The sequence below is a fragment of the Zingiber officinale genome, chromosome 3A (genome assembly GCF_018446385.1).
Source record: "Zingiber officinale cultivar Zhangliang chromosome 3A, Zo_v1.1, whole genome shotgun sequence".
NCBI classification, from domain to species: domain Eukaryota; kingdom Viridiplantae; phylum Streptophyta; class Magnoliopsida; order Zingiberales; family Zingiberaceae; genus Zingiber; species Zingiber officinale.
In genome coordinates this window covers 107,801,815-107,820,290 of record NC_055990.1, presented here as the reverse complement: position 1 = coordinate 107,820,290, position 18,476 = coordinate 107,801,815, and the positions used below count along the sequence as shown (strand labels likewise).

Sequence of the window (18,476 nt, the reverse complement as noted above, 5' to 3'; positions counted from 1 at the left end):
TACTCCTCACGCGTCAAAATCAAAGAGAGCATCAGGAATGGTGCCCATCACGGTAGCCAGATCCTCTGGGGGGATGGTCAGCTCGGCAGGAAGGTGGCCTTTAGTCTTCAAGTAATCCACCGCCGCCTTGATCGCCTCTTCGAAAGTGAGGGAAATCTTGTCGGTGAATTTCTCTCCGAAGTCGTCCGAGCGGACAAATGCCTTCCTCACTTCGTCAGAGCGAGCCGACTCCCCATCCTGATACTCTTTGAGCGCGACTCGAGAAGCATCGTTGGCAGTCTGGAGATCCTGCAAGTCCGCTTCAAATTTAAGCCAATCGGCCGAACGGCTCTCCTTCTCGGTGGCTAGAAGGGCATCTAGATCCTTGATGCGTTGCTCTAGCCCTCTGATCTCCACCTTCATTAGGTCCATGTCGTCGATGGCCTTGCGCTTCCGAGTGGTCGCCGTCTTGATTTCTTTATCCCGTTGTTTGACCACAGCTTCAAGCCGAGCAACCTCGCTCGCCAGATCGGAAGCCCGTTTCCGTTTGGCTTCCAAAAGCTTTCTGCTTTTCTCCAGAGCAGCCGTGGATTGCCCTTGGTTCGCCTCCGAAAGTTTGAGTTTTTTCATTTCTTCCTCCAGCTCAGGCAGGCGATTGCTAACCGCAATTTTCTCTACCCAACTCTGCGAACGAAGGCAGTTAAGTTAAAAGCTAAAACAAAAAGTATCAGTAAAGCAGAAATGCATACCCCGGTCGCCTGCTGCAAGTTACTGTCCCCTAGCTGGCTGGGGGACATGAGCGCGACGCATACGCGCGCGTCCTCCCAAACTTTGACGAGCGGAGCGGTGAGAGTGATCTGCTGTTCGGGAACCGATGGCTGATCGGTGGCCAGTAGGTATTCCTCCGAGGGAAATCTTAGGACATTTTTTATCACCCTCGGGCCGCTCGAGTCATCTTGAGATGCAGCAGCATGGCCAGAAGTCTCGCCGATCCGGACCGGATGGTCGCCCAGTCGCCTAAGACGACGTAAAGTCCGAGAGGTGGAAGGTTGCGCTTCAGGGACGGTCGGCGGCAAGTCAAGCTGAGTCGGAGTGTGCTCCGAGGAGACCGCCTCAAAAACCGCATGAGCCTCATCGCTCCGCTCGGAAAGTTGTTCCCTTGGTGGAGGCTGTTGAGCGGCTTGCTCTAGCCGACGGCGCTTTCGAGTCACCAAAGGTGAATCGTCAGCCGATCGGCCTTCCTTCTCGCCCTAGGCAGATGTTGTGATATTGACCGCGGCCTCGTCAGGAAGACGCGGGCGGCCGATGCCTCGGGAGCAACTTGAGTTCCCTCGCTCCCTTCAGTTGCAGGGCCGGTCGGAACCACACCCCGTTCTGCTACCTCTCTGTCCTTCACCGCCTCAATATTGGCGGCTTTCAGCTTGAGCTTTTCGGTTGCCTTAGCACGCCACATAACTTCAGCTGCAGAAATAAAGAATAAATCAGTTAGCACAAAAGAAAAAGGGGGGATAAGAATCGCTTACTCATGCTACAAGGAAGATCGGCTTGGATAGGAGACAAGCCAAATATGTACATTACTCCAGGAAGGAGCAACTTGTCGATATTGTAACGTTGGCCGACCAGCTGATTGGCCTCATGAAGGTACGCCGGATGGCTCTTGAATTTGCCAAGACCCGGTTGGTTCGGCACCGCCGTCTGCCACTTCGTTCGGAAGGCCGGCCGTTCGGGAAGACGCATAAAAAAGAAATACTCCTTCCAATGCTTATTGGAGCTCGGCATGTTGGTAAATAGGACGAAACCCGACCTATATTGAAATATGAAGGTCCCCCACTCGGATTGTTTTGGGTAGAAGAAATAGTGGAAGATTTGGGGGTCCAAGGGGATATCATTCAACTTGAAAAGGACTATCACCCCGCTCAGCAACCTAATCGAGTTCAGGACTAATTGGCCGAGCGGGAGGCGAAAGTGGTTGCATATTTTGAAGATGAACGGATGTGGAGGAAAGCGCAGCCCGACTAAAAATTGATCACGAAAGAAGCAAATGGTGCCGGGCGGCGGATCATTGGGCCGATCGGAAGGAGTGGCTACAACTATTTCGTGGTTGGCCGGAATTTCATACGTCCGAATGAGACGCAATGCGTCTTCTTCATCGAATCGGCTCTCCATAGTCGTATACCAGAGACTAGGAGCACCGACTGTAGGCGTAGAAGTACTCGCCATGGTCGAAACAGAAGCGATAATCGACAGAAAAACTAAAAGAAAATGCCGATAGAATGCAAAAGGAAGCAATACAGGAGGCGGGTAGCAGAAAAGGAAGGCTTACGGGTGCTAGAAAGATCGAGGAAAGGAAGAAGATGGCGAGCCACCAAACAGGCAGGGAATGAGGATCGCCGGAGCAGAGAGAGCAGCGTGAGGGCGAAGTCGATGAAACAAGAAGGCGGCGGAGAGAATTGGCCGCGAGATTTATAACGTTAGCGTCGAACGGCCGTGGCCGTCCGATTCAGGTCACGGAGAACGAGGTTATCATCTAGCCATTCATTTCAAACGGCTGTTGTCCCATGGGAGGTAACGCCACCGCCATACGCTGACAAGAGCAGGGTTACCACGTGTCAGTAGGACACAGGTCGCATTTAATGAATGCACCTTACCGTGCGCAGCGCACGTGATTGGCAGTAAGGGAAAGGATTTGATAGGAATTTCAAGGGAATACAAGGCATGAGCGTCAGGCCGAACACGAGATTTCACTCGTCGAGCAGCAGGCTGGTATCGCCCGTGCCGCAGTCGATCAGGGCTATCACATCGTCGAAACCTATGTTGAGGCGGGCAAGTCCGGCATGACGGACCGGCGTCCTGCCTTTCAACGCATGATCGCTGAGGCATGTGCTCAGCCAAAGCGGTATGCTGCGGAAAAGTCGCCCCAACAGAAGTCGGGGTTCCGACGCTCAATTGAACAGTAGCAAAGAGCCGAGCGGAAGGCCTAAGAGAAGATGACACTGCTACAGTCCCTACATGGCATCCTACCGAAAATATCCCCAGCATATCGATGCCAACGGCAGGCCGGACGGGATGTGAGCACCGTCCGGCCAGCGCTTAAGATGAGGGCCGGCCGGATGGACTCCCCGTCCAGCCGACTGGCCGGACGCCCTGGCCTGTGATCGGTAGAGAGGGACAAGAACATCTTATGACAGCTGTTAAGTCCTATGGCTAGGCCATGCTCCAAGTCTGACAACGAGGTGTTCTGTTGTCCCATCGAAGACGTACTTGGACTGTAGCAGTATGGCGTCAGGTAAGTTTTCTGACAGACACATACCGAGGTATGGGCTGCGGACACGTATGCGCCTCGATGGATGTGTAGGAACTTTTTCACCGCTCTATATAAAGAGCCTCATACTTCGCCGGAGGTACGCGTTCAACACCTTTGGAGCCACTTTTTTCATTGCTTGCTTGCCTGACTTGAGCGTCGGAGGGTCGCCGCCGGGAACCCCTTCCCGGCCCGACTTCTGTGCAGGTTCGCCGGAGTTTCGTACGACTAGCCGGAGATCTACATCAGCAAATCGGAGAGCACCACGTGCCCAGCGTCCGTTGATTCAGCATTCGGACATGATCAACAGAGGTATACAATCAACTATACTGTAGTTACAGTTCTCCTTATTTTGCTTCAGCTTTCTCGCCTGACTTGAGCGTCGGAGGGTCGTCGTCGGGAATCCTTTCCCGGCCCGATTTTGTTGCAGGTTCACCGGAGGTCCACCTCATCCCGGTGTCTACGCGAAGCCAACAAAGAATGTCACATCCCCAGCTTTCATCAACTCACAGTTCAGACATGATCATATATGTTCCAAGAATTTATGAAAAATAAATCACTTTAAGCTGCCTCAATTATTTTTCTTTGCTCTTAGAATTTATAGAATTTATATTGAATAAAATTAAAGAAAATGTAAATTATTTTTAAAAAATAAAATAAGAAATGGTCCACCTTGGTGGCGGAACCAAAATGATTGGACGCATTGTCTTAGCCGAACAATAATGAAAATTAAAGGAGTGCCACTTATTTTCTATGTTGAAAAAAATATTAAAATAATCCCTTTATTTTATTTTTTTTTTAAATTATTTATTGATTGATTCAATATTTTTATATATCAATTTTAATCGAAATTATTTTATATTATAACAATTTTAATTTATTAAAATTAGAATAGTTTGTAATAATAGCAAAAGAAAAATCACTATAATAATTAATAAATTATGAAGTAAATCCAATTTAAAATGCATTAACAACATAACTTTATATAAATCATAATAGACATATAAAAAATAAATTATATGTTTCTATTAATTATTTGTTAATAAAGAATATCAATTAAATTAAAGTAGAATTTCTTAGCTAAATCGAATCCAAAATTTCAGCCATAGTCTCCTTTCCCTCTTTTTTTTTAATAATAATAATAATAATAATAATTTCATACATATACCCATAAAAAAAATTATTTCCATCCTTCATGCGTATGTGTGAAATTGACTCTTATCGTATTATAATTATAATAAAATTATTATCGGATTATTATTATTATTATTATTATAATAGACAGCCTGGTCGCTGTAAATCTAGAAACAGAACAACTCCACGCCTGACGTCAGGCGCCAGAGGGTTTGACTGGAAGTCGTCTTTGACAAATTTACAAGCATTTTAACTTGAAGGATAAGGCGATCCCACGTTTCAAACGTTCTGATTCCCAGGCTGGCAACGAGGGATACCACAGGGTCATGTTAATTTAGGTGCGGATGATTGCTGAAAATATAAGGCCGATGTAAACACCGCCGGCCCGTGTCGGTGTCGCGTTCTCCCCGTTACGACATGACCGCTCCCAGTCCAAAGCGTCCGTCACCTTCACCGCCCGTGACGTGACCATAACGGGACCGCGTGCCGTTACGGGCGGACACGCAACGCTCCAGTCTTTAAAGAAGTGGATGTCGCAGCGGCAAGAGAAGGCGGTCTCTGACCCCGTCGCGATTCTCGACTGGTTGTGTTATTCCAGGCGGCGGATCGAGAATTCTGATCGCCATACGCTGCCGTGGGAGGCAAGCGGAGCGCATGCCGTTCTGGTTTTAGTGATCCTTTGATTGTCGAGGAGGAGTGGGGTAGTGTTCTGTTGATTCGATGTGGTTGAGAGGGGTTTCGAAAGGGAACATTTTTTTTATTTAGTTGTTGCTTTTTATGGTAGAAGATCTCTCTTTTCACTTTGGGCGGTTGCTTGTTGATCGGGTTTAGCAAATGTGCAATTTGTCTTCACAAGAATGTCGGTGTTCGGCGATCGGGTTCTTGCTTCGAGTATCGTCTGCATTTAGATAGTTCCTGAATATGAAAATTTGTTGATTTGGAGATTGAGGGGATCTTGATTGGAAAATTCATTCTTTCGACTTGGATCTGCTGTGTTGTTGTGCTTTCGTTATCTGAGATTTTGGTGGTTTGAGAGGAGAAGAAAGTTTGTTCTTTGCAGCCTTGAAGGTTCTGTGGGCTTTGATAGCTCTGCGATGGTGAACGGGAGCCTTTTCCACTTCAGGAAAAGTTCATGGCCTGCGGAGGAGTATGTCAACAAAGCCACTTTGCAGTTGGTAAGCCTCTTCTTCACTTTTCTGAATTGCCAAAGTCCACTTTGAATTCGTATTTCCCGATCAAATTAGGATGAGACGTTACTTATTAAGTTGTTACTTTCAGATATGATTTCGCATCTTTCTGAAATGTACATATATTATGATGTTGGATAAGGCAGTCCTTTTTCTCTTTCTTTTGCGATTGCTTTCACAAACTTGGTCGTATATGAAGAAAAAAAAACTCGGAGGCTTTCAAGTGATTTCTACTTCTACTTATTCTATGATTAACTTGTGTTTTTAATTTGGTATTCTCCATGACTTTATCCTTAATCTGGTTGTTATTTTAGAACTATAATAAACAATTATTTACTTAACGATTATCGAAGCCTTTGCTAAATTGCTAATATTCATTCCTGGGTGTACTTGTAGCTGGACTTTGATGGAGGCGCTCCACCAGAACATGCATGGAGGAGAAGGCTAAATAGTCATGCTAATAGATTAAAGGAATTCAGTGTGACATTCATGGAGGCAATTAAAATGGTATTTGGCTTATAACTACCACTGTTGACTGTTTACATTGTGAATGATTTTGATTGTACTCGATTATATATCATAACAACTTCAATTCAGCTACGACTTGGTGTTCGCCTTTGGTCATATGTCAGAGAAGAAGCTTCACAAGGAAGGGTAACTGATTAACTTCTACACTTGATTTTTTCTGCTGACTCTAGGAGTTATGGTTCCATTCAATCTGAATTCCATATTTTCTCCTCTGTTCACTTTTCATAGATCACATCTTGATTCCTCATTTTTGTTATACAGAAAGCACCAATTGATCCTTTCACAAGAGAACAATGTAAACCTTCAGCTTCTCAAGGTGTGCCACTTGGAGGAATGGGGTATGTAGTTTTTTTACCAGATGTTTTTTGTCAATCTGCCCTTCTTATTCTTGTTTATGTTTGCAGAAGTGGTAGCATCTCAAGAGGTTTTAGAGGGGAATTCAAACATTGGCAAATTGTTCCTGGTTCATGTGAAACGTCCCCAGTTATGGCAAATCAGTTCTCTGTAATTCTCTTTTCTTTTCTATGTATTGTTTCACTCATTCGTCATCTTTAACTTCCCTAATCTAAAAGCATTATGCTCCTAGTTATGATTTTTTTTTTCTCTTGGTTTTGATTTTGCCATGCCTTTCTCCTGTAAGTTTTCTCTGAACAAACTCAAGTTTATTAAACTATATAGGGATCACCAAACTAAGTTGAGATAGTCGTTTGTCATTGCTTTCCATTTTTTTTCTTATATTTAAAATTTTAGTATATTGCTTAATTCAGAATTTTTTAATTGTCAATTTTGCATTTGTCCTGCTCTGTATTTTGTTCCTTATTCCGGATCTCAATAGGTCTTCTCTGGTACAAGAGAATCATAAATTGCAGAAATTTTTGCCACACATAAGTTGCTTGTCAAATGTTGCATAAACCATTGCTCAGGCTATGTTTGGTGCACTAAAATGGTACCCAAAATGGAATGAGCATTTTGAGTTTGCACTCCAAATATTTCTTGACCATCTTTGCTGCTTTTTGTTAGTCTTCCAAATCACTCGTTGTTCATTTGACCTTGAAAAATATTGTATTCCTCAAATTGAAATATTTTTCTTTTATGCCATTGTTAGAGTTTATTTGCATCAAAGTTTCATCACTACATTCTTGTATAAATTCATGCTTAACTGTTTTTACTTACTTCTAACTAAGTTCATAAATTCATTTATTGATTGTACATGAAAATTGATTACTTGGTGTTATTTGATTAGTAGTTTTTCCCCTAGTGATTGATTCTCTAGCAACTTGTTGTGTTCTATCATGCTTGTATGCTAAGTTGTTAGAGCTTTTCCATTAGTTAGCAAATAGATTTTGCATTAAATTTTTAACTAACACATGGTTTTCCAATCCTTGAGACAATTGCATGACCTTCCATCACTTGAATATGTAGATTTTTATATCACGAGAAGGGGGAAACAAGAAGTACTCATCTGTTTTAGCCCCTGGACATCATGAAGGATTAAAGTAAGAAACCTATGTTACTTCTCTTTCTATGCAATCTTCCATTCGGTATATTTTTGACACAGATATTTTGCCATATAGTAATTTGTTGTTCAATTTCATTCCATTCAACTGTGATGTTAAGTTGGTCATTATTTGTTGTAACTCATCAGACATGCTGAATTAAATTAGCCCACAAAAATAATCTTGACCCAGAGAACTTGAAACAAGTAAACCAATTGATTGATAAATTTAAATAATTCTTTTCCACTCTTTTTGCTACCCTAGATAATAATCATCCTTCAACCTAACAAAAGCTAGGTGTAATATCATTATTCAAGACCCTTCTCTTTTTTGTTTAATTCTGAAACACTCTAGACATTAACTTCATGTAAACAAGGTTTTCCCTGTTGAAAGACCAATCATTGGCTTATATTTACTATAGCTTGTTTAATCTTGCTACAGCAGGAAGGCAAAATATATAGTACACAATAAAACTTTGATATTATTCATGGATTTCCTAAGTAGTTTGTAACTTAGCAACTATTACCAAAAGGAAATCAATCATCAGCCTTTTTTGTCTGTGATTGCACTTTCCATCTTTTACAGGTTTTTCAGTTAATCATTTTCTTTCTATAGGAAAAATGGTGATCTTGGCATATCCGCATGGGACTGGAACTTGACTGGTCAGCACTCAACATATCATGCTCGGTTCCCTAGGGCATGGACTGTTTATGATGGTACTTTTTTACTCATTTGCACTGCAATCAGTGATCATTTAGGCATTGTACCTGAAAGGGACTATACATTGCCAAAATTATATGAAGTTCTTTTACACCAATATTAATGTGGAAGATTGTTATAGTAAAATTTAGCATTTTTTGTAGGTGAACCAGATCCTGATCTAAAAATCTCATGTCGCCAAATATCACCATTTATACCTCATAATTATCGTGAAAGCAGTCTTCCCACAGCTGTATTTGTTTACACAGTGAGTATGTTCTATATTGTAGTTGTATTTCATAAAGAGCATCCCACTTTGTGTGTTTTCTTTAAAAACATTCATGTTATTTGTTTAATTTTTTTTTATTTACAATGGAAAAAACATAATTAGAGCTTGTTTGAGCCTTTCTTAGTATCAGAATTTTTTGTAGTGAGGAAAGGCATGCTAATCTGAAGCTTTGTGAAGCTTAATTCGGTCACTTGATTATATACTAGCATAAAATGGCTTTGGACTTGTGCATATTGCTGCACATATAGGCCATTCTGCAGTAAGATTGGGTTGTTGCTTTTTGTTTATGAGAATGTAGTTATTCTTCTGCAGTAACGATGAAAGAGTTATTATATATCATTTATATGATAGTCTTATATTATACAGAGGCTGTCATTCTTTTGGGTAATTGTTTTCTTTCTTCTGTAGCTAGTTAACTCTGGACGGGAAAGAGCAAAAGTTAGTCTTCTGATGACCTGGGCGGTAATTGAGTTTTTTGAATTTATTTATTTTCTTTTGGACTAGAAATTACATAATTTATCTAATTAGGTAATGTTTATATGGTGCAGAATTCTATTGGAGGAGTATCTCATCATAGTGGTGGACACATTAATGAGCCATTCATGCAAGTCTTCTACTCAATCCGTTTATTTGTTTCATGTTTTGTCATTGACATGCGTTCATATGTTATGTACACAGAGGAGACGATGGAGTGACCGGGGTACTTCTACATCACAAGTAAGTTTCCAACCTTTCTTTTGGCTCTCCCCTTTCCTTCATCTGATTCTCCATCTACTGGTTTAAAGAACTTCAAATTTTTATGAAGTTATTCATAATATTCCCCTTTAATTTTGTTGCGTCATTGAAATATTTGCTAAGTTTTTTATTTGGGGAACCATTCAGGTCTGCAAAAGACACCCCTCCTGTGACATTTGCTATGGCTGCATGCCAAACCCAAAATGTCACTGTGACAGTTTTACCAAGTTTTGGACTTACTGGGGAAGATTATCCCACAGCCAAGGATATGTGGGGCAAGATGGTGCAAGTAAGCAATCCTTTTCTTTTTTGGCACACTTGCTTGCAGAGAATTTTGTATATTTTAACTGAGGGATGTTAATGCATCCCTTGTTACAGAATTAATTGGTTACATATTGGTTTTGTTATAGGATGGACAATTTGAGATGGAGAATTTTAATACTGGCCCCAGCATGCCGTCTTCTACAAGTGATACACTTTGTGCAGCAGTTTCAGCCTCTACATGGATTGAACCACAGGGCAGGTGCACCATTGTATTCGCTTTAGCTTGGTCATCACCTAAAGTGAAGTTTCAGAAGGGAAGTGCATATCATAGGTAGAGTCCTTTGTGCTGTTCTTTTTCTCTTTTCTTCTTCAGTGTGAAGGTGGAAATATCCTAATTTCTACAATCTTCCCTTTCTTGAACTATGGTTAAACACCATGTTTGGACATTAAATCGATTGAGATCCTTTTGTCATATACAAATTTGCGCACCTGTAGGGTGTCAACCTCCCTAAATAAATTATTGCAAACTGAAAAAAGTAGCAACCTTGTAATTACTTCATAAACAATTATATATGCATATCATAGCACAACAGGACTTATAGTTTTCATTATGTTATGAATTATGAATCAGATACTGAGCCACTGAAAATTTATTGATTCAATAGCCTTATTCCAATTGACATGTTTAGTTGTTCATCCATTTACTTCTCTTACAGGAGATATACGAAATTTTATGGTACCTCTGAGAGGTCATCAGCTGTTAACTTGGTTCATGATGCATTAAAGAGTATGTACCCATTAAAACCTATTATATATGTAATTATAGGAATTGTCTGCTCGATATCCATGGGTTTTGTTATTTAAATGCTATTCAATCATTGGCAGACTATAAGTGGTGGGAGGAAGAGATTGAAAAATGGCAAAATCCAATACTGCAGAATGAAAAGCTTCCTGAATGGTAATTTTTCATACCCTTGTAGGTAATTTACTTGGGTAATTTATATGTATCCTTATATGTATCCTTTACCATGCATATTCCATGCAATTACCCAATTTGTTTTCTATAATCTCAAGTTCCATCGCTAATATAAATAATAATTAGAACAAATTTATTGTAAATTATATATATATATATATATATATATATATATATATATAGAGAGAGAGAGAGAGAGAGAGAGAGAGAGAGAGAGAGAGGGTGTTGTTATCCTCCACCCGAAAAAAAATCTGCGATGCACGACTGAGAGGGGCGGCCGACGTTGCAACAAGCTCAAGCCAGCCTTGGCTTGAGCTCGGCTCGGCTCGAAATATGCTAGCTCGGCTCGAGCTCGAGCTTGATCGAGCTTGTAAATTTGAGCTCAAGCTCGAGCTCGGCTTGATCATTTAATCCAAGGCTCGAACTCGTCTCGAAAAGCTTGAATTAAAATCAAGCTTTCAAGCTCGAGCTCGAACTCGAACCAAAGTCATGACTTGAGTCAATTTTGTTGTACTTATTATATTGTAAATCAAACCATAATAAATATAAACAAAAAATTGACCAAATTCATCCATAAAACAGAACAAAACATAATTATCTCTTTCTCTCTAATAAAAAAAGTAACGGGATATCAAAACATAATTATCTCAATCTCAAATATCATCCCAACATAATTTACCAAATCCAAAAACATGATATTCCAAAATTGAAACCACCTAACTGCTCAAAATACCAAATATCTACAACAATCAAAATATTTGTCTCCGTCCCATACCTCTAGGGATGTAATCGAGCCGAGCCGAGCCGAACCGAGCTGAACTCTTGAATGTTTGAGCTTGACTCGTTTATAATCGAGCCGAGCTCGAGCTTTATTTAACGAATATATTCATGGCTCACGAGCTTATTCGAGCTTTTATCGAGCCTAAACGAGCTGAATAAGTATAAATTATAAATTTAAATATTCATTAAAAATTAAATTATATATTTAGAGAAAATTATAATATTCTTATCAAAATTTATAATTTTATTCTAATAAATAAATTTAATATATTTGTCTATATTTTTCATAAATAGAGTGTAAAATCTATAAATTTAATATCAAAACTATTATTTTTTTAATTTAAAAGTTGATTCATGAGCTTAACGAACGTGTTCACGTGCTAACGAGCCGAGTATTACGAAGCTTGAGCTTGGTTTGTTTATCTTAACGAACCTCATTAAACGAGCTCAAACGAGCTTTTATCGAATCGAGTTTCGAATAGCTCACGAGCGGCTTGGTTCATTTACATCCCTACATACCTGCATTCAATAATATGAATATTAAACTTAACAATAATAGCATAATAATTACACCAAATCACATGTTAAACACAGAACTAAATTGAACTTACTTTAAGAGGTACAGAAGGAAAATTTTCTAGTAAGTTTTCTCTTTCTGAAAAAGCAAAAATCAGATAAATAAGTGATTAAATTTAGTTTGTAACTTTTCTAACTAATAATGAAATTTAACTTACTCTAGTCTTCTTTTTCAGTCCATGTATCTGTCGAAGCCAATCACCCCTACACAATAGAGCCTGCATTGTGTCGGGAGAGAGTGATGAACAATAAGAATCAGTAACTCTCGTCCCTGCACTAAATGTTGCTTCTGAAGCCACTGAACTCACTGGGATGGCTAAAATATTAGCTGCTATCTTTGACAATATTTGGATACTGCATTCTATTCATCCTCTACCATTCTAAATATGAAAAAATTTTAGGAATCTCATTCTTCTTTAGACGACCCTTTTCAAGATAATCTACCAATTCAGATCTCTTAATCTCTGAAGTTTCAACTTTTGCACAATAGTCATCAAAATCATCCCAACTATACATAGAACCGTGTTGAATTCTTCTAACACTTGAAGAACCAAAACCCTCAGACTCAAATGGATGAGGCGCTCCTTTATTAGTTTCTTCAACAACATACTCTTCATAAAGAGAATTAAGTATCTCCTTAACTTTTGAGATATGCTTAGAGGCATCCAATTCAGAATAAAGTTTAGGGAAACAAAATTCAACCGCAAGCATTGTTTTGGTTGGATCTAACACAGCAGCTATAGCCATCAATAGATTACAATCACCCCAATACTTATCAAATTTTTCTTTCATTTTACTAGCTAGTTGCTTAAGAAACAAATCTTCATGTTGTGCATAAGTATCCAATGCTGACTTTATTTTTTGAACTTCTTGAAGAAATAAATTTGAAGTAGGATATTCATTATCTGAAGGGGAGCCTTGGCGCAACGGTAAAGTTGTTGTCATGTGACCAAAATGTCATGGTTCGAATCCTAGAAACAACCTCTTGCAAAAAGCAGTGTAAGGTTGCGTACAATGGATCCTTCCCCGGGACCTCGTATGATGGAAGCTTCGTGTACCGGCTACCTTTTTTTTTTTTTTTTTATATTCACTACCTGAAATGATATGTGTGGCTATCTAAAAAGCCTCCAATAATGAGAAGATCTGAGTCAGTTCTTCTCGAGTCAGGGCAACCAGGTCAACCTTGATCTATGGTTGCACCAAAACTTTGAACTTGGGTGCACAACTTAACATCTCAAAAGTCGAGTTCCACCTAGTTTTGCAGTCACGAATCAACTTTTTATCCTTCAATTGCAATTGTTGCGCACACTTTGCAAATTGCACACATCTTACCTCTGAACGATTTACATATTCTACACTTTCCCTTATATTACTAATAATATCTTCAATCTCCCTAACCCATCTTGAACGCACAAGCTCAAGATATGTGCACAACAACGAACATGAAATAAGTTTCCTTCACATGCCAATGTTCTAGATCTTCGAATGGTATCTTTCATGTACTGAATAGCCAAATCATTACTTGAAGCATTATCAACTGTAATAGTGAAAACCTTGTTTTCAATGCCCCACTCTTTCACACACTTGAAAATGGCATCGGAAATTTGAAGACCTCCCCTTGGTGGTGGAATGTTAATCAAACTTAAAACTCTCTTTTGTAAATTCCAACAAGAATCAATCCAATGCCTAGTGACAACCATGTATTCAATCTTTTGAGTCTTTGACTTCCAACAATCTGTTGTCAAACTTATTTTATCAACGCACTCAAGACTTTTCGTCAACCTCTTTTTCTCAACCTCGTAAATTTTCATACAATTTGTTCTACATGTCGTCCTATTAATTTTTTGCCATTCCGGCATTCCACGCCTCATCATTAAATTGAACCCCTCTTTATCAAGAATGGTGAATGGATGTTCATGCATCATAATCCAATGAGCAGCTGCCTCCCTCGTTTGTTCCATGTTAAATTTTCCAGAATGCAAAGCAAGAATGGATGGTGAAGCTAAATCAGTGGGCAGAAAATTCAACTTTGTTTGTTGTTCATTTGCTCGCAAATGAATTTTTCTCTTTACACAATTTAATCTATGCCTCAAAAGACTTGATGTGACTCCTGATTTACCCAATGTAAAAAGAGATCGACAATGTTTATATTTTGCTTTCTTTGATCCATCCGCTGTGTCCAAATCATTCCAAACTTCTGAAATTTTTTTCCTTTTCTGTGTTTGGAACCTCTCTTCCTCTTTTTCTTTAGCATTTGCTTGTGTTTCTTGACCAGTTGTGCCAATTTCCTTGTTGATGTCAAGATTAACGTCATTACTTTTAGCTACGACACTATTTATGGTAATTGGAACAGATGACTCTTTTATAGACATAACTGATCAAGAGATAAATAATTGTCAAATAAATTATAAAAAGCTCAAACAATAATAAGAAGAGAAAATACAATCTACAAAGAACTCCATGTAAGTACTTACGAGAAAAAAAAAACAAGATCCAAACTTTCAAGGTCAAATCTTTGAAATCAATGAAGGAAACAAACCACAGCACATCAGTTCATTACCACTTCCATATATTGCAAGCACACATATTTTAAAGGTCATTCATATTACATCTAAAAGGGCAGTGTGGTGCACAAAGCTCCCGCCATGCGGGGTCCCGAGGAAGGATCCATTGTACGCAGCCTTATCCTGCTTTTTGCAAGAGACTGCTTTCAGGATTTGAACCCATGACATTTTGGTCACATGGCAACAATTTTACCGTTGCGCCAAGGCTCCTCTTCGTCAATCATATTACATCTAACAGAAGATTATGAAAACGTGTTAAAAGTTAAATCTTTAGGCTAAGAATTCAAATATGGCCACAAGAATAGATAAGATAAAGGAATAATAGGAACAACAATTATAATCCTAGGATATAAACTAAACATCCTTCAGAATTCTAAAGAAGATGAAATCGCATGTCAGAAAATTAAATGGAAAAATCATGAACGATTGCCCTAGCCGATAAAGAGATGAACAAAGGAGGCTTAGATCCACTGGAAATTAAAGGGAAAAGAGGGACAGACAACGGCATGGTTGAAAAAAAAAAGGAAAACTAACCTTTGAGGAACCCTAATCTTAGTCTGGTTGCAGAAAAAAGAAAGTGGGAAACGTTGAAGGTTAAGTTGAACGACAACAGGGCAGCGTGTTGAGCCTGCTAAATCAATCTCTGTTAGGGGACTTAGGGCTGCGACCGTCACCTTAGGGGTGATTCAGGTGAAGGCTTGAAGACGTGAAGGTGAACGAAGAGAAATACCGAGAGAAATTGAGAGACCAACAATGAGGGATTTTGACTTTTATCCTTTTATAATTTTGAAAAAACTTACAAATATTATGATTTGACTTAATATTTATTAGCCATTATTTAATGTACTAAATTATCAATATTTACCTGAAGAAATAAAAAGAATATATTATATATTAAAATCCTTCTTGATAGGCTTGACAAGCCCTCGAGCTAGTATTATCTAGGCTCGAGCTTGACTTGAATAATAAACAAGCCGGCTTAAGCTCGGCTCGAGCTTGGTCAACTCCGAACTCGAGTCGAACTTTGACCTAGTTGCTCACGAGCTGCTTGACTCATTTGCACCCATAAGGGGTGGGCCCTCCACGTGGTCGCCCCTCCTCCTCACGGAGGGCGCAATGGGTAACACTCCTATATATATATATATATATATATATATATATATATATATATATATATATAACACCCTGCACACACCCCGTGGGTGCTCACGTTGGGTGCTTGAATGTAGCGGGGCACCCTGCATGCATTGAGGTGCCCAGCATGGGCGCGTACGTGGGATGCCCAACAGATTCCCGTCTTCCGCGCCTCCGTTGCCCGACTTGGGGGGGAGGGGACGCAACAGTGGGGTGCCACGTCAACCACCCCCCACAGTCGCACAACGGAGGCGCAGAAGGGCGGCGCGCAGCATAACAGGGCTCTACGTATTGTCATATAAGTGATTTTTTATTCTTTCTCTTGCATTCTTAATTATTATATCTATTCAAAAAAATCATTTTGATAATATAATATGCTTATTAGATTAGATTAAATGAGTCATATTATGAACTAAATTAGAGATTTTTTGGAGGGAAAAAAAAGAGGTCGGAATGTATATGCAATATCTGTACATGCAATATCCGTATTATACAGTCTTTTTCTTCACTATGTATCATTTCAACATGGTTGTTTGTTTGTTGCAGGTATAAGTTCACCCTTTTTAATGAGCTCTATTTTCTAGTTGCCGGCGGCACTGTTTGGACAGGTATTCTTTGATTGCAATTGTTAGTTTCTTAGCTCTTTCTTGCTTCCATGTCACATCTGTTTTATGCCTAACTAGTCATAGTTGTCTTGTGTTTACTAGCACAAGCATGCCAACATCCTATAAGAATTACATTATGTTTTATAACTGCATCGTGTAACCTGAACATAATTGATACATACAACGCAGATGGTGAGCCTCCAACAATCGAGGAGAAAGAAAATTCAGGCTCTAGTCACAACAAATCTGTGAAAAGTAAAGATCAGCAATCTGTTTTCAAAGGTAAACACATTAATTTGGTTGTGGAGCAGACTTTCGCAGAAAGAAACACGATGAATGAAAGAATTCTATCACCAACTTCAGTATTACCAGATATGGCAGATATGGTATATGGCGACGATAACACTGACAATGTTGGCAGATTTTTGTACTTGGAAGGAGTAGAGTACATTATGTGGTGCACATACGATGTGCACTTTTATGCATCTTTCGCTCTTTTGGATCTCTTCCCCAAAATAGAGCTGAGCATTCAACGTGATTTTGCTAATGCTGTGTTGCACGAGGACAGGAGGAAAGTCAAGTTTCTGGCTGATGGCACCTGGGGAATTCGCAAAGTCAGAGGCGCTGTTCCTCATGATTTAGGAACACATGATCCATGGAGCGAGATGAATGCCTACAATATCCATGACACCAGTAAATGGAAGGACCTTAATTCGAAGTTTGTGCTCCAAGTGTATAGGGATTTTGCTGCGACGGGTGACATGTCTTTTGGAAAGGATGTGTGGCCTGCAGTTTGTGCCGCCATAGATTACATGGATCAGTTTGACCGTGATGGTGATGGCCTGATCGAGAATGATGGGTTCCCAGATCAGACATACGATGCATGGACGGTACACGGTATCAGTGCGTATTGTGGTTGTCTTTGGCTCGCTGCTCTTGAAGCTGGAGCAGCAATGGCCCAACGCCTCGGAGACCGTGCTTTTGCTGAAAAATGCAAGATCAAATTTTTGAAAGCCAAACCTGTGTTCGAAGCAAAGTTGTGGAACGGTTCCTATTTCAACTATGACAGCGGAAGCAGCAGCAACAGCCGTTCGATACAAGCTGATCAACTGGCTGGTCAGTGGTATACTGCTTCTTCAGGGCTGCCCTCACTCTTTGATGAAGTTAAGATCCGACACACTCTGCAGAAGATATTTGAGTATAATGTGATGAAGGTGAGGGGAGGACGCATGGGAGCAGTCAATGGAATGAAACCAAACGGGAAGGTGGATAACTCCTGCATGCAATCCCGTGAAATTTGGACTGGTGTGACATATAGCTTGGCGGCCACCATGCTTCTTCATGGAATGGAGCATCAAGCTTTTGCAACTGCTGAAGGAATTTTCATCACGGGTTGGTCCGAGGAAGGATTCGGGTAAGTCCTTGTAGCATGTGTGCCCTCGATTTTGTAAAAGCTCGGTATAGCCAAATTTATGGTTTGGGTGATCATGCAGGTACTGGTTTCAAACTCCTGAAGGATGGACAACAGATGGTCACTATCGGTCACTGATCTACATGCGACCACTTGCTATTTGGGCGATGCAATGGGCCTTGTCGCCTCCAAAGGCAATCTTGGAAGCTCCTCAAATAAATATGATGGACAGGATGCTCATAGCGGCCCTCAACATGAGGTCAGTTCATGAGACTGGCGTACGGAAAATTGCACCCAAAATTGGCTGTTTCAGCAACTCTGTGTTTCACTGCGACTGCTGAGCAACGGCGAGGCAGCTTTCTTAGTGTAGTGCAAGGATTATCCTTGTTATTTATTCCTTGAATCCCCTGCAAAGAGCATCATGAGTTGGAAGTTCTTTAGCAGGTGAGAATAATAACTTGCGGTAGGGAAAGGCCGATGTAATTGGTAGCTGTAAAAAACCCATGGTGTCTGAAATTTATCAAATGTACAGCGACAAGTTCAATCAATTTTGCATCAAATCATGTTCATATCGATTTGGAAGTCCGAACGATGCAGTTCATGGTAGCGGAAGCTCGGTTGTCTTTGGTAATGTGCCTTTTCCTCTATTTGAATGCGCCTTGCATTACCCCAGGGTGTCATATATCAATTCTGGTGTTATGTCTCATCTCAAGGAACTACTTGCCAGATCACCGTCGTCACTGGTACTACTTTCGATCGGTCATAACGGTCTTTTTTTTGTCTTCTCCACTTCCACTTTTTAACAAGGCCACCTTCAT

At 40.2% G+C, this 18,476-nt stretch overlaps 1 protein-coding gene across 1 annotated transcript; it reads left to right on the top strand.

Moving 5' to 3' along the window:
- The first annotated feature begins 4,942 nt into the window (after positions 1–4,942).
- On the top strand, positions 4,943–18,231 carry LOC122052252 (non-lysosomal glucosylceramidase-like). Its single transcript, XM_042613693.1, has 18 exons — positions 4,943–5,589; positions 5,998–6,108; positions 6,199–6,255; positions 6,391–6,467; positions 6,534–6,633; positions 7,552–7,625; positions 8,241–8,341; positions 8,489–8,592; positions 9,022–9,075; positions 9,162–9,217; positions 9,292–9,330; positions 9,496–9,637; positions 9,759–9,943; positions 10,329–10,399; positions 10,498–10,570; positions 16,189–16,250; positions 16,437–17,661; positions 17,741–18,231. The coding sequence occupies exons 1-18, from the start codon at positions 5,509–5,511 to the stop codon at positions 17,997–17,999; spliced, it is 2,871 nt and encodes a 956-aa protein (XP_042469627.1). The 5' UTR covers positions 4,943–5,508; the 3' UTR covers positions 18,000–18,231.
- Positions 18,232–18,476: the final 245 nt, after the last annotated feature.